Source organism: Sciurus vulgaris (assembly GCF_902686455.1).
Source record: "Sciurus vulgaris genome assembly, chromosome: 6".
Lineage (NCBI taxonomy): Eukaryota > Metazoa > Chordata > Mammalia > Rodentia > Sciuridae > Sciurus > Sciurus vulgaris.
The window spans coordinates 33269823-33285747 of NC_136466.1; the positions used below are offsets into that span (position 1 = coordinate 33269823).

The window sequence follows — 15925 nt, forward strand, 5'->3', positions numbered from 1 at the left end:
GGACAGAGTTCCAGAAAGCACTGACAGCTCTGAACTGGTGGGCCAGGTGCCCCACTAAGGCCCATGTGACTCAGTAGGGCCGGTTACACATAATCAGCCAGGACCATAGTCCCAAGCTTTGGTCACGTGATGGGAGAATCAGAACCAGGGTCACCATAGGAAAACCTGGCTATTCAGTCACCGTGTGGGATGCAGCAGACATCCAGAACTGTGAGTAGTGGTGTCCAGCCCCCAGGGCCCTCTGTCCATCTGTTCCTCCCCCAACTCTTCCCTGCAAGGTACCTTATGCCAGCATCCAGGCACCGGCAACCCGTCAGGACCCTGGAAAGGAAGAAGGTTCCAGTGATGGGGACAATAGTCAGGCCAACCCTCCATTCTCCACATGCCCTGAGTCTGTATGGAGATGTTGCCCAGGGAGCTGCCATGCCAGGCTGCTGCACCCACTAAGGCAGGGCTGGATGTCTCCTCTGTCCATCTGGGGAAAGGATGGCCCCTCACTGCACTTGTTCTGAGCGTGTTCTCACTGTGCTTTTGGGACAACTGTGCAGTGGGCAGAAACAGGAGGACACTATGAAGTCGTGGGCATTGTGCCAGATATTTGTTGACCAGGAGGAGGGCCTGGCCCTGGCCCTGTGGAGGGGCTTCTGGGCTTCCTGCCTGGCAGTGGTGACAGTGGCTCTGGCTCCTCAGCTTGGGGACCTGAGAGTTTATAGGCCCTGGGCAGGAATGCCCCCAAGAGGAGTTTAATGACAGGTCAGGAGGGGCTTCTCTCCAGCCCATTCTGGCCATGTGATTGGATCTGAGTGGCAAACAGGGAGGGCTCAGGTTGTCAGGCTGGACTCTGGGCATGGGGGATGGGGCTGTCTGGAGGTACCAGCAATGCTCACTCAGGCATCAACCACAAGTGGGGTGGGTTTCCTTAGGTGGTCTGGGGGGGACGAAATGCAAAGTCCCTTGGGGACCCTGGGACAGAAAACACTTCATTCCAAAGCACAGGCACAGGCCTCAGACACACCAAGCATGTCCCCAGGACTCCTTCCATGCACATGCCAGGGGCACAGGCTGGGGACCAAAGAGAAGGGGAAAATGGGAGAACAGATGGAAGTCAGAGGGAGAAAGGGTGGGGGCAGGGCTGCGGGCACAGCAGCCCAGAAGGCCCAGCACAGCACACACAGCAGTCCAGACCGCGTACCACAGGGCAGGGCCCGCTGCCCCTTGCCAGGCTGGGAGAGCCCAGTGCCCCTCGCTTGCCTCCACATCGAGGATGTTCCTGTTTCAAAGACAAAGCCTGTAGGATGGATCCCGGCTCCCTGGTCTTTTGTGTATGTTACCTCTGCCTTTTAAAAACTACCTTTCAAAATCACTCAGAGGGCGGGGTTGCCACCCTCATTGTCTGGGTGAGGAGTTTGAGACACAGAGGGCTAAAGTGACTCATGGAAGGCCAGAGGACTGGTTAGGGGTCCCTGGCTCTGGGTCTGCCTGCACGTGTAGCTGGAGGTCCCTCTCCATGAACCCCTGGCTGGGGTGGCTGGGTATGGACATCTGGCCAGTTTTAGTGTGGAGACCCAGCTGTTTTATTTCCCTGCTTTTTTCTCCACTGGAAGAGTCTGGCTTGTAAATCTTCCTGCCTCGTAGAAAATAGGATCTGCATTTTAGTTGTTTCAGGCACTGACTGGGCCTGGTGTGCTAGGAAAGGAGATAAGTGGGGAGGAGGGAAGGGCAGGGTCTGGGGGCACACAGAGGGGATGTGGGAAAGAGGGTGGGCTTCCCAGAACAGAAAAAGACACCTCTGGGAAGGAGAGGACAGAAGGGGAGTGAGAGAACCCTGGGGAAGGCAGGGTGGTCCCACACTCCTCTATGGCTAAGGAAGCTCTGTCTTAGTCCAGCCTGATCTCAAGCCTAGAAGGAGTCAGAACCTAACTGGGGTCCCAGGCAGCCAAGGCCAGGGGACTGGGCATTCACTGGCCTTGTCTCCACAGCAACTTGTCCACGACTATTGGGCTTCCCTTCCCAGCACCTAGTTACCCTCCACAGTGTCCTGATGTTACTGATGATTCAAGAAAAAGCCAGCTCTGCTCTTGGCCTGGCCCCTCTTTATCCCTAACCCAAGATGTGTTCCCACTCAAGCCAGTTCTGCCCTGGGCTGAGTAAGGAGGGGAAAGTGACTCTGGTGAGCAGACTCTGGCCCAGGCTGGGGCTCCATTTCTATTGAGGGACTGTGTCCCTCAGCCATGCCCATTGGAGGTGGATCAGGACCAGAGCAAAAGGAGCAGTGGCCAGGAGCAGTGGTGCACATCTGTAATCCCAGAGACTTGGGAGGCCAAGGCAGGAGAATCTCAATTCAAGGTCAGCCTGGGCAACTTAACAAGATTCAGTCCCAAATAAAATTTTTAAAAAAGGGATGGGGATGTAACAAAATGGCTGGGGATGTCGCTCAGTGATAGAGCACCTTGGATTTAACTCCCAGCACCACACACAAACACACACACACACACGCGCGCACGCACACACAAAGGAGCAGCGATCACAGCAGCTGAGGTGGCTCAGTACTGTGGGCACCCTGGTGTGGAGCTGGTGTAGCCTCTAGGACCGTCCCCTGAGCTTTGAGGACAGGTGGGAAATTGACCTGACCCTAGTTGGAGGCCAAAAAGACCTGGGTTGGGGTTCCCATCATGTTGTGACACATACCACAGGACATGGCTGGTCGAGGCCTGGTGGTCCTGGCTCTCCCTTCTGGCCCTTCACTCCTTTTCGACCTGGAACACCTCGTTCCCCCTGCACAAGAAGGGAGATGGTGGAATGGTCTCAGTCTCCAGACCCAGGATCCCCGGAACACTTCTCAGAGAGAGATGACCAGAGACCAGCAGCCACTAAGCCCTGAAGCTCCAATCCCAGCCTCCCCTGTCCTTGCCCACCCCACGCACCACCCCCAATCTCTATCTGCTGATGTCTTGCCTCCCATTTCTGCTTCCTCCCTCTCTCTCCCTCCACCTGCCTCCCTTTTCCTCACCTTCTCTCCACGTTCACTCCGGTCACCTTTTTCTCCTCGGGGTCCAGGGAAACCCTGTCAGAAGGATTAAAGGTTAAACCCTAAAATGAGGGTTCAAGTCCAGGTCTGCTATCTGTTCATCTCTGCTCCTCTCCCATCCATCCTTAACTCCTCCCTCCAGGCATAGTTGTGGTACAAGCTGCCTGGTCCCCACTGAGAGGTAATGTACGGGCTGGTACCAGGTGGGTGTAGGGAAAAGCAAGCATCAGGGACACTAGCTCTGCTTCCTCCAAAGCAGGCCACTGTTGGTGTCTCAAGATGGGAGCCCTCACTCAGGCAGAGCTGCTGGCGAGGGATGCTCTCTCCCATCACAGTCAGATGCAGCTGGCCCAGGTTGGCTGGGGACAGAGACAGAAGAAATCTACAGAAGTTTATGTCACCCTCTTGGACAGATTGAGAAAGGGTGAACTCTGTTCTTTGACCTTGGCTCAATTTCTTATACACTCAACTGTCCGTCCATTCAACCAACCTGAACGTCTACCAGGAACCAGGATGCGGGTAAAGACGTGGATTCGACAAGTCGCCCCCCTGCTGTCTAATGGGACAGGCAATGGGGTCCTGATGACAGTTGATGTTCAGTGGCAGAGGCATGAAACAGGGTGGTGGATTCCTGCGGGAAGGGTGGTTCTACTGACAGGCGGGGGTTCAAAGGAAGCTTCTGATCAGGGTTGCCATTTCAGCTGGGTCTGGGTGAGGAAGGACCTGGGCTTGTCAGGTGGAGCAGGTGGATATGGCTTTGGGGCCTCCTAGAAGGCAGGTGTGGCCACACTCATGATGATATGGAGCCTCTTTAGTTCACCCCCAGTGACCTCCTTGGGTCCAGAGCCTGAATAAGATTTGGCTCTGTCTTTGTCTGCAGTGCAGACTCTCTGATGGATTGTGCCAGCCCCCAGTCAGGAACCCCAACTGGCATCTCTCTTCCTGGTCCACACTTGCTCTCTAAAGCAACATTCTCTCCTTAAAGTCCAGGGTACACATAAGAGCTTAAAGCCCTGCATCTGGTCACATTTCCCTCAAGATAGCTACCTGAGGGAACCACCCTCCCTTCTCCCAATTCACTACTTCCACCTCCAGTTCTAGACTGGGTATGTGATCAAGCCTGGCCAATGAGGGCACTGCATTCCTACGGCCAAGGGGAGGGATCAGTGCTGACTGGGACCACAGAGAGCCAAGGAGGCTTTCTTTACAGCAGTAGCAGGAGACAGATATTCTTTCTTCTGGACTTGGGCCCAGGTAGTACAGGTCTGGAACTGCTGGCTCTACCTCACCTCCAATTTTTCCACACAGGAAACGCAGAGACAAGAAAGGGTGAGAGGCTGGGCTGTGTTGACGCTCTGGGCTTTTCAATTTCGAGTCATTTTAAAGCAGTTTAAACTATGTTTTGTTTATGCTATGCTACCAGAAGAGACTTATCATGACATTGGGCTAATGCTTCCTTTTCTCTCTTTCCTACAATCCCACCCTGGCTGAAGCCTCAGGTGTTTCAAACACCAGGTGTTTCAACAGCGTCCTCACTGCTTTTCCCACCTCCCTGCTATCATGCATTATCCATTTATCCTCTCATCCATCATCCATCCACAAAGCACCTGTTCAAGGTTGTGCACTGAACTGAGGACACAGGGGGAAACAGTCACAGGTCAGGTTACTCTATGGGCAACATGAGGGCAGAAGATACACACAGGAGGGACCCAGTTACTCACAGTGAAGGATGAGAAACTTACATCTAGTCCTGGCTCCCCGGGTCTGCCCTGAGGAAAGACACAGCGGGGCGTGAGGGGTGGGGAGGGGGTGCTGAGAGCCCAGCTCTGGGTTGGCCAAAGACCTGGGGGCAGGAAGACCCACTGACCGTCCAGGCATAGAAAAAGGGCAGGAGGGATGGCACGCACAGAGTCACAGGTCTCTGACCCTGTGGGGTGCAGGGGCTGGACCTCAGAAGCTGAGTGACACCAGGGGCTTGGGGCATAGTGTGGGGGGGTTACCTTTTCTCCTTTGGTTCCTGGCAGCCCAATAAGGCCGGGTGGGCCAACTGGCCCCTGGATGGAAAAGGAGGAGGTTAAGAGGCTGATGGTCATAGAATGTAATACCTCTAGGGACAAGCAAGGCTGATGACACTCACAGGCAGACCACTTGGGCCTCTTTCTCCTGATGTGCCCTTCTCTCCCTTTGCTCCATCCAAGCCCTGGAAGCAAAGGGGAAAAATCAGTAAGAGAAAAGGGGCTGGACAGATGGCAAGATAAGAAGGCTTGGGGCCTGTGTGGGAGCTGGGGTGTACCTGGCAGAGGGACAGACTCCTGGCTCTGACAGGCCTGGTTCCACTTCCCCAGCCAGATTGACCAGATTGGCCATGGTTGTGTACATGTCCCTTTTTCCGTACACTGGCTCCCTCAGGAATCATGGGAGGGGGTTAGAGTGACATCTTTCCCACAAATGAGAAAGGGCCAGGAAGTGGCCGGGCTGAGTACCAATCAGGTTCTTGAGCCCCAGCCTTGGACCTGGGCCCTGACAGCAGCTGCCTCTTCTAAACATGCTCTGGGGAGGCTTGGGACAAACCAGAACCAGAGGCAGAGCATCTCGTGTCAGGGATTCCATGACTTGGAGTTCCCAGTCTGGCCTCTGAGCCGGGGAAGCAGAGATGCATTCTCCCCCAAATTGAATGAGACTCAGGCGTGACAAGGAGTGAGGCCAGCTGGTCCCCACTTCTGTGTCTGCCTTCTCAGGGCAGGACACATGGACAGACCACACTTGAGGTTTTAATTTAAGAGCAGAGAACATGACATTATGAAGTACACACCAAACCAAAGACTTCACGTTCAGGCTAGTAGTTGTGGGTAGTTGAGAGACAGATGTGCCTGGGGGGAGGAGGGGAGGGTGGTTCAAGGAAGGGGGAGGTGCAGAGAGTGGAGAAAGTGGGCAAGAAGGGAGATGTAGAGGGAGATGGACCAGAGAAGGAGATAGACTGGGGTCCCTGGGCAGAGGAAGTGAAAGAACAGAGACCCAAGCATGGAGGTGGGGGACATTAGGCAGGTCCAGGGTACTGGGAGTGTTCGGGCCCGGGAAGACTCAGGGCTGGGTCCAGGCTGAGCAGGTGGCCTCACTCTGTTCATTAGCGAGGCTTTCTACAAGGGTCCTCTGGAGTCTGAGTGAGAAGGGAATCGACTCACTCACCTTGGGACCCTGGATTCCCTGAAGGCCCTGGTGGAGAAGGAGAAGAGATTAGAAGGGCCACTGGCTGGGTACAGCAACCACGACCACTCAGACTTCTCGCTGGCCCCTGTGGCTCTGACCCCAGTTCTGCCCTCTGCCTGCTGCCCTCTGCTCCCATGTGAAGAATCTTGGCCTCCCTTGGGTTACTGCCCTGGGTCCAGGGCTCACCACCCTCATGGTATCCCGACTGCTTTAAGTGAAATTGTGCTTACCATGGGGCCTGGGGGCCCGGGGGGCCCTGGGGGCCCTGGTTCCACTATGACCTGGGCCTAGGAAGGGTCAAATAAGGGTTAGTCACCCACTGCCCGCTGTCCCTCACCTACCCACTCTGGAGCTCATCACCTGGTGGTGGAGAACAAGCGGGGGCTCTTTCCCCAGGAGGGCACATTTGGGTGAGGGACCCAGTGGTTGGTTTTGGGTTCTCAGTTGGGCCATGGGTGGGGACACAGGCTGAGCCTCCCTTGCCCCCACTCCCCCACTGCCCTGGGTTGGGTCAGGCCAGGTGGCCTTTCTGTCCCAAGGCTCAGGGTCCCCACTGGACCTGGACTGGGTGTTGGGAGGAGCCCCGAGCCTGAGCACCCCACTTACCAGGCTCTCCTGTAGGTTGTCGGATGCTGACTCTCCCTTCTCTCCCTTGGGGCCGTCAGCACCCTGAAGGATGGGTGGGCTGTCAGTCCTTCCTGTCCATCCTAAAATCATCCCCCTCCCCCCCGTGCTCGCCTCCTTCCCCTTCTTTCCCCCACATAGCAGCAATATCTTGGCCTTTGCAATTTAAAACACTTTTCTCCAAATCAGTGTGACATGCCCTGGAATGGGAGCACAGTGGTGTATAGACAGTACATACAAACTGTCCTGAGGTGCCAGGATGGCCAAGGGCTCTGGAGCAAAGGCCCAGGTTCAAATCCCAGTGCCACCTCGAACTGAGAAATCCTCAGGTGGTCAATGGCTATGAGGTGACAGGGCTCCCAGTGACTGCTTAACACCTGGCAACTCTTCCAATTTGGCCACAAAAAGGACAAGAGTAAAAATGATGATGGTAATGTCAGTGGGGGTTTATTGTGTGCTGGCTGCTATTCTCGCTGGGTCTGCTTTCTCATGTGGGAGTAGGAAATTGACACCCCCACTTTAGTAGCAAAGAAATCGAAGCTAGAGGAAGTTAGGTCACTGTCCAGGGTAGAAACAAAACCAGAGGCAAACTTTGGTAGTTTAGGCCAGAGCAGAGTTACCACTCAGCCAACTGGCTTCCACCAGACAGGGCCTCCCCACTTCACCTTTAGGGAGGCCTCATGGGCCTGGTGGAGCTGCTTTTACAGATGAGGATATGGAGACTCAGGGCCTTGTTGGGCGAGCCTAGAGTGTCCCTAAGCAGGGCTATGTGCTGAGTCTGCAGAGGTATGCTCTCTCCTTCCCAGCATGTGTTTTCTACCCTCCCCACAACCCCTAGCAGCCACCCTGCACACGTGCATGATGGGACCACCCCTTCCCAACATCAGTAGGGTGAGGCCCAGCCCAGCCACATACTGGAAGTCCAGACAAGCCCATCTCGCCTGCTTCCCCCTTGGGTCCAACTGGCCCAGGCTCTCCTGGGTCTCCTTTTGGTCCTTTGGGACCCTAAAAGTCACAAGAACAAGAAATCAGTGGGCATGCTTCTTTTCTCCACTCTGGTGGGTCACTGAGCTCAGCTCAGGTGAGGCCAGACCCACATTTTCTGCTGTGGATCCTGGCTTCCTTGTGGGTCTATAGAGGATTATACACACACACACACACACACACGCACACAAATACACACTCACACTCCAATATCCAGTGTGCAGGTAGCTGGAAGCCTTGGCCGAATGCACTAGGGGAGTTGGGACAGCGAGGGGACAATCCCCCTCTGCCTCCCTGCAAGACTGGGGTGTGTGGGTGGCAGGGGGTGGGGATTGGGGTTCTGGGGGAGAATTTGGGACTGGGGCAGCCATTTTGGAGTACTCATGGAATCAATTTTGTACTCCCATCTCAAGAGTTCTGAGTCATCGCAGACCTTCACTTGACCAATTATGTCATGACTATGATGTACCACATGCTGGGGACCCAGCAGTAAAGACACATAGCAAAGGACACCCAGGGATATGTTCATGTCTATATGGATTACACCCACAATCTCTCTCTCTCTCTCTCTCTCTCTCTCTCTCTCACACACACACACACACACACACACACACACACACACACACACACTCTAATACCCAGCACCGGATTCAACAAAGACATTTGAAGCCCAGAGACCTTCTCTCCATCGATTCCTGGGGCGCCGGGCAATCCAAGCTCACCCTGGAAGGGAACAGGCAGTAAAAGGGAGTTTAGGCCTCCTTCAGCTTTGGAGGCAGGTTGGTGGCCTGAGGGAGGGACTGGCTGCCTCCCTGATCATTGTCCCTGGGTGGGATCCCTGCTGTTGGACTTCCAGGAGGGCGCTCACTGGGTGCTGGGCACCCTCTGCCTCCCTGTGCTCAGACTCTCAGGGGCAGGTGTAGCCCAGGACTGTGATCTTCAAGCTGGTATGTTACAGACTTGGAAGTTGAAGCTCAGAGGGTTAAATAACTTGCTTCAGACCTGGAGCCCAGGAACAACCATACTGGGAACAGACCCTGCCTGACTTTAATGTGTTGGACTCTTTCTTCCAAGACAAGTAGGCAGGTTATAAATGGATAGGTTCAAGCCACGGGAATGCTATGCAAGTTATGGGGCCATGGTGACGTCCTGAGGGCTGATTTTTCAGTTTCAATATGTGAATGAACCTTCCAGCAAAAGTGAGTAGCAAGGGCCGGGAGAAAAGGCACTCAGGTTGGTGGGGAAGGAGCAAGCTCCCTCTAGACCTCAGAAGCCAGGCCAAGGCACCAGGAGGGAAGGGATGAAGAGGGAATGTGGTAGAGAGGAGAGGGGAGGTACACCCTGGAGACTTGGGGACCACACAGCTGCATCTGCACTAACCTTGGCTCCAGGGATCCCTGGTGGCCCCGGGGCTCCCTGTGGTCCAGGAGGACCCTGTGTACAAAAGTCAAGCTGGTCAGCAGTTAGACAGCCCCACCCCCCTGCACTGCCCACTGTCCCCTCTACCTGGGGTCAAATCCCTGTCCAGCAGGGTTGCAGGAGGGTTCCTGCAGCCTGCTTCCCACCCAGTCAGGTCAAGCCATAGGACCTCTAGCTTGATCTGGCCCCGTGATCTTGGAATAGGCAGGGGAGGTGGCATCCAGCATTGGATAAGATACCACAGTGTCAGCTGCCACAGAAGGCCCAGACTCCCTCTGCCTTCAGAGTCAGTCTCCCCCAAATGCAGACATCTTCACAAACACTCCTGCTCAAGATTCTGTGATGGCTCCCTGCTGCCCCTCAAAGCAAGTTTAAATCTACTGCTGGCATTCCAGTCACTCAGGAATTAACACCCTGAACAGTGACCTGCCCCACTCTCTCAGCTTGCCCTGTGATCTCTTTGACCAACTGGCTGACACCTGCTGTCTGCTGGCCTCAAGGAGTTCCTTGGTCACACAGGTAGGGGACAAGTGTTTCCAGTTTGACCTCATATCCAAGGCGCTGTCCCAGCCCAGGATTCCTGCAGGTCACTGCCCACACCATGGCTCATGATCAACTCCCAGGCTCATGCCCCTTCCCAAAGGCCACACCCCTCCCAGCTCCCCTAGCTTGTCCTAACTCCTCTACTCAATCTTCCCAGCCACCCCTTCCTGTTGGCATCTCTACTGGGTGGTCCCTGGTCTTACTGTCTTTCCTGCACACCTGCCTCCCTGAGGGGCTCCTTGCCTATAGTTCTCTGCCCCCCACATGCACTGTCCACTCCCCAGCCAGCCTTTCCCCAGTGTGTGTGTGTGTGTGTGTATTTTTTTTTTTTTTTTTAGGTCATTCTGCTCAAGAACCAACTATGGCTGCCTATTGTCCATCCAATTGATTCATCACCCCAGTCTGGCATCCAAAATCCACCTTCTGACTGCCTGCACGGTAGCTTCTCCCAAGGGGCTCCCAGCTAGCTCAGGACACACCATGCCTGTGCACGCCCTCAGGGCCACATCACACCTTGCAACACCATGCAGGCCCGGAATGGGCCATAGTTACCATCAACTTGTACTTCCCCGAGGCCTGCGGGAGATAACTGGAATTGAAGCTCGGGTGGGGTCGGGTACCAGCGCCCAGTCTGGTTTCTGATGACCACACTGTCACTACCCCAGCTCCTTTCCCTGGTACTGGTGAGCAGTTAGCATCCAGCCTCCCACTCCACTGGTCGTGGGCCCCAAGTTCGCCAGTCAGAGGTCATGCATTTTTTTAGGTTCCTGACCCTTCCCCACTTATCCCTCCTCACAATTATTAGAAGCCCTGCACTCCAGTCAGTGGTCCCCAGGAAGGCCCCAGGAGACATTGCTGGGTTTAGTGACCAGGAAATGCTCTGCATCCTGCCCTTGAGTGGGGAGCTTCCCTTTTTGCCTTGACCTCTGGGGAGCTCGGGGCCACATAACCACATGCACAGCAGTTCTCTGGGTACCAGGTGGGTCTCAACACAGCACTGATTTCCATATCCAGACCTAATGGAATCGAGGCCTTTGTGGAAAGCTGCCCCCATTCCTTGCACAAAGAAGTACAGGATTGATACACAAAGTGAGGGACAATTCCCTCAGGAAACGAGCACCAAGGGTGCAGCCTGGTCCCCCCAGGATCACTACCTTAAGGGCATCCAAGATCCTGCCGTCATAGTCGATCACCACAGTGTCTCCTTGCTCACCCTTGAGGCCTGGGGGACCCTGAGGCAGAAGAATAAGAGTTTCAGGGAAGGGCTACATTGGTGGGTGATGTGGTAGCTGTCTCAGTGTCATATCCAGAGACAAGTGGGACAGAACAGCCTGGATACCCAAAACCATGTGCAGGCACACTGAGGTCAGCTCCGGAGTGTGTGCAGGTCTCAGATGTGAGCTGACAGAATCTCAGCATGTGAGGGAAGTGACAGGTGGGGCCTGGGGGCCCACTGAGGAATGACCTCCCCCTGGCCTGGGGGGTGGCTGTGATTTGCCCTCATGTGGGTGTTCACGCCCACTGAGGCCTGATCCCTGAGTTCTCAGAGAAAATGGAAATTTTGATGAGAAGTCTTCAGACTTTTAAATGTTGCCAAATAAACAAAACTAAAACCAAACACCCCTCCCCCACTTCCCCAGCCTTCTGAAACACTTGTGTAGACCAATGAAGGACACAAGTGGCTGGATCCGTCCTTGTGCCTCCATTTCCCAACGTCTGGTAGAGGCTACACAAATGTGTGTCGCATCCCCATTCATTGCGGCTGTGTGCGCACTGCACACGTCTGTACTCGCCCACATGTGCAGGTGCCCGTGTGCTGCACAGGCATGTGCACTGCTGCAGGCCCAGCCCGCCCGCTCTGAGCCCCACTTTTCCATTGGGGCTGCTCTTGGCCAGAAGCGAAAGGTCAAAAGCACTGGTTCAGGCTCAGAACCAGCCCCTGGCATGCGGTGGAGAGTCAGGCCTGGCTTGACTTGTCGCCTAGCTGCCGCTGGGCCATGACCTTCAAGGAACTGTCCGGTGTATGCACAAAGCCCACACTCAGTGCCCGATCTCAACTCCAGCCACCTGCACAGCCAGGCTGGGGGCTCAGACCTATTTTTTGGAGGAAGAAGCCAGCTGCTGGGAGCAAGAGGGGTTGTGGTTTTATCAGGTGACAGAGTCAAGGATAGAATCCTGGATATCAATGTAAAAGTACGTCTGCAGGGACTGGTCACAAAGATCTGGGGCCAGTTGGGGTGGCTGTGCCCCTGGTAAGAGGCTTGAACCTCCACTTAGGACTGGGAAAAGCAGGTCCACATCACAGTGGGTAGGGCCATGCTGTGAGGCAGATGGAGGACCTATGTTTGAATATCAAGAGTCTAAAAGAGCATACAGTCACCTGGGCAGGGCAAGAACTCTTATTTAATATAAGAGGTTGGGACTCTTAACTTTTACACATCCGTATTTGAACATTCTACCACAAGCATGGATCATGAAATTTTTTTTTTTTTTTTGCAGTGCTGGGGATTGAACTGAGGGCCTTGTGCACGCTAGGCAAGCACTCTACCAACTGAGCTATATCCCCAGTCCCTGGATCATGAAATTTTAAAGTCATTAATAAATACAAAAAATTTTAAAGAGGTGCCCAGGTCCTGTAGCTCCTCTGTGCCTCTGAGTTCTCTGTGGGAACTGGGAGCTTCTGAAGCTACTGGCCCCACCATATCCCACTGGTGTGGCCTGAGGGGAGGTGGCTTACCCGGGGCCCCGCAGCTCCATCTGTGCCTCGGTGGCCAGGCTCCCCCTGTGGAGACACATGGTTACAGCCAAAAGTGTGGGACCCTCCCACCCTGCCCCACCTCAGTTCCCTCTTCTCCAAAGGGCCCAGGCCCCATGTGCTGAGGTCCTAATGGCCTGTGTATCAGAAACACCTTACAAGAATAGGACTCCCGGAGAGAGGGCCTATGAGACCCTATTCTGACTGCATATTTTGTGAACAGGTGGGGACACTGAGGCCCAGGAGCCCAAGGCTTACAGCAGGGACCTAATGGAGGCCTTGTCACATACCCAGATCTACTGTCCTCCCACATCCCAATGCCAACCTCTGATTGTGAATTCAAGGAGACTTCTGGCCCAGGCCCTCCCAGGACTTCCCATTTAAAGGCAGAAAAGAGGTGAAACTACATCTCCGCATTGTGGCTGGGTGATGGTTTGAATGGGGCCTTTGGGTGCTGGAGTAGAGCAACTCTAATGTCACCTTAGGTCCTGGGGCACCGTCCATGCCATTCTCTCCTTGGGGACCCACATTCCCTGGCTCACCCTGAAATACAAATATTCATAGTGATAGCAAGTGCTGGGGACAGGCTTGGGGCTGCCTGGGGCTGCTGGGCTTTGCTGGCAGGCCTCCTGGAGAACGCCTCACCAGGGGGAGAGGTGGACCTCCAGGCTCTTCCCAGCCACCGCTACCAGCTTCTGGTCTGGGTTTTGGCACATACTTGGGGCAGCTCAGGAGTGCAAGAGACATTTTTAGAGGCAGGCTGGCCAGGACTTGGCTATTACAAGGGTTTGGGTGATCAAGGTGTACAGATGATACCTAGTTCCCAGCTTGGGGACAGGGAGGAGAGTGGGTTCATCTAAGATGGGAACAAAGAGGATGTCTCCCTCTGGCCTGCCCTGGGCACACCCCCATGATGTGAAGGGGCGGGGATGGGGCCTCACCAGGCAGATGGCAACTGTGGGAGGTGGAAGGGGGAGGGACCCCTGGGGAGTAGGCCTATACCTACCTTGGGCCCTGGGGGCCCAGGGAGCCCTGACTGGCTGGGCATCCCGTCATCCCCCTGAGGAGAGAAGGGCTGAGGCTGTAGCATCCCACCTGGCCTGTTGCCAGATCCTCTGCTGGCCTGTCACTCCTCCCTCCTCTAGACTCCCCAGCATCCCAGACAATTCCTGGCACCAGCACCAGGACCTGCAGGTCAAGACAGCTCCTTCCTCCCCTCCTTAAGCCTCTAGGGCATGGATGACATCAGATTCATCTGTTCCCTGTCCCCACCAGTCCAGGGCCAGCCTCAGCAGGAGTTTGCAGAAACAAGGGATGGACAGGTGAACAAGGGTAAATTCATTAATTCATTCATCAAACATTTTGTGGGTTAGGCAGACGAGGTCTCTTCTCAGAAGGAGTGACAGGAGGAAAAGAGACAAGAAATATTCAAATAAGTGGAAGGTGCCATGTCAGGAATTAGCATAAGTTTTGGGAAAAGAATATAACAGGATGGCATGATGGAAAGGGACTCAGGGGAGCAGGTGGCCCAGGGAAGGAACCAGAGGAGGGAACAGCTGAGAACTGGATCTGGAGGAGGAGGTCTAGTCATGGGAAGATGACTCCAGTTCAGTGGTTGGTTCCCGAGTTGGGTGCACATCATAGTTACCCAGAGGGTTGCTGAAACAGACTCCAGGGCTACCCCCAGAGCCTCTAATTCAGTGGGCCCAGGGTGAACCCTAGAATTTACATTTCTTTCTTTTCTTTTGCCATACAGAGGATTGAACCCATGGCCTTGTGGATGCTAGACAAGTGCTCTACCACTGAGCTACACTCTCAGCCTGGAATTTGCATTTCCAACAAACCCCCAGGCGATGATGCTGACTGCTGGTCCCAGGACCACACTTTGATCCAGCCCTGAAGTGAGCATGACTTTGACGTGTTTAAGGAAAGAAAAGAGTGAGTCTGTGAATAAATGAATGCAATCCTGGCTCCACTGAGACAGGACAAGGCGGCCATCCACAGCGAGGATTCCAGGAAGAGAAGGGGACCTTCCCTATGGGGAAGCATCATCCTCATCCTTGTCCCTGGCCCCTGCCCTTCTCTCCAGCCACTTCCAGTCACTGGCCAAGAAGCCTTTCCACGGGGGCCCCTCACCTTCTTTCCCGGAATGCCAGGCTCACCCTGAAAGGGAGACAACAGGAGAGCAGGAGAGAGGGCAGAGCCCCAGGAGCTTGGGCTACACACTGACCCCCTTCTCTTTTGGTAGAAGGGGCACCAAGGACCCACAGCTTAGTGCCAGCCCAAAGCCCCTGAACGCCCCCTCCAGAGAAATGAGCGGGCAGTGAGGCTGACAGTCTTGGAGTCCACATCTGAGTCAGTCACCCCCTAGCTCAATGACCCTGGGTGTGTCGCTGTTCTTGAAAGAGCAGCCTCAGAGAGGATTCCCTGGAAGCCCGTGCTCACAGCAGGCGCTCACTAAGTGCATCACTCTTCTCGTCCTTCCCTTCTCCTCATCCAGTGTCTCCTTCAGGGAGGACCACAGCCTTCCTTCCTAACTCCCAGGCAGGAAGAAAAGAGAGAGCTGACATGGGCAGGCTTAAAAAAACTGATATGGATGAAAACATGACACACAAAAACCTGTCCATGGATGTCGGTAAAAGGTGTACTCATAATTGCCAAAATTTGGAGGCAATCAGGATGTCTTTCAGTGGGTGATTGGGAAAATAAACTGTACATTTCAACATGGGTAATAGCCCTAAAAGGCAATGAGGCCTCAACCCGTGAAAAGAAAACAGCCAATCCCAAAAGGCTACATGCTGTGTGACTCCAGCTGTGCGACATCTGGAAAAGGCAAAGCTAAGGAGACAGTAAAAAGACCAGGACTTGTCAGGGATTCGGGAGGAGGAGGACGGGATGAACAGTGGAGCACAGGGGACTTTTAAGGCAGTGAAATGACCGTGAGGTTCTGTAATGGAGGACACATGTCATCATACATCTGCCCAAACCCACAGAATGCAACACTACCAAGAATGAACCTCCACATAAACTATGGACTTTGGGTGGAGATGTGTCAATGTAGGTTCATCAGCTGTAGCTGATGTACCGACTATGGTCCAGGATGTTGGTAAAGGGGGAGGCTGGGTCCATGTGGGTATGGGCAGAGGGTCTATGGAACTCTCTGCATCTTTCACTTAATTTTGCTATGAACATAAATCTGCTCCAAAATGAAGTCTATTAAAATCCAGGCAGCTATTATGTCTTGTGATTCAACTCTCATAGCCCACTGAGAAGTTGAGGCAGGAACAGTTTATTATGCTCCCATTTAATAGAGGGGTAAACAGAAGCCCTCTGGAGTTGTAGTAGCCTGCTATTGGTCATGAACC

General features: G+C 54.3%; 1 protein-coding gene and 1 long non-coding RNA gene across 3 annotated transcripts in view; one reads left to right on the plus strand and one right to left on the minus strand.

The window, feature by feature from the left end:
• Positions 1–15925, plus strand: part of LOC306663758 — a 52364-nt gene that overhangs the window by 5620 nt on the left and 30819 nt on the right. The window lies entirely within an intron of this gene.
• COL23A1 (collagen type XXIII alpha 1 chain) overlaps positions 1–15925 on the minus strand; it is a 384293-nt gene that overhangs the window by 2192 nt on the left and 366176 nt on the right. Inside the window, exons 12-28 of the mRNA XM_079144321.1 lie at positions 14697–14723; positions 13567–13620; positions 13041–13103; positions 12543–12587; positions 10960–11037; positions 9224–9277; positions 8522–8566; positions 7775–7864; positions 6842–6904; positions 6466–6522; positions 6215–6241; positions 5166–5228; positions 5029–5082; positions 4771–4797; positions 3011–3064; positions 2689–2775; positions 283–321 (exon numbers count right to left, since the gene is read on the minus strand). Of these exons, the coding sequence (XP_079000447.1) occupies positions 283–321; positions 2689–2775; positions 3011–3064; positions 4771–4797; positions 5029–5082; positions 5166–5228; positions 6215–6241; positions 6466–6522; positions 6842–6904; positions 7775–7864; positions 8522–8566; positions 9224–9277; positions 10960–11037; positions 12543–12587; positions 13041–13103; positions 13567–13620; positions 14697–14723 (927 nt within the window). The remainder of the gene's footprint in view (positions 1–282; positions 322–2688; positions 2776–3010; positions 3065–4770; positions 4798–5028; positions 5083–5165; positions 5229–6214; positions 6242–6465; positions 6523–6841; positions 6905–7774; positions 7865–8521; positions 8567–9223; positions 9278–10959; positions 11038–12542; positions 12588–13040; positions 13104–13566; positions 13621–14696; positions 14724–15925) is intronic.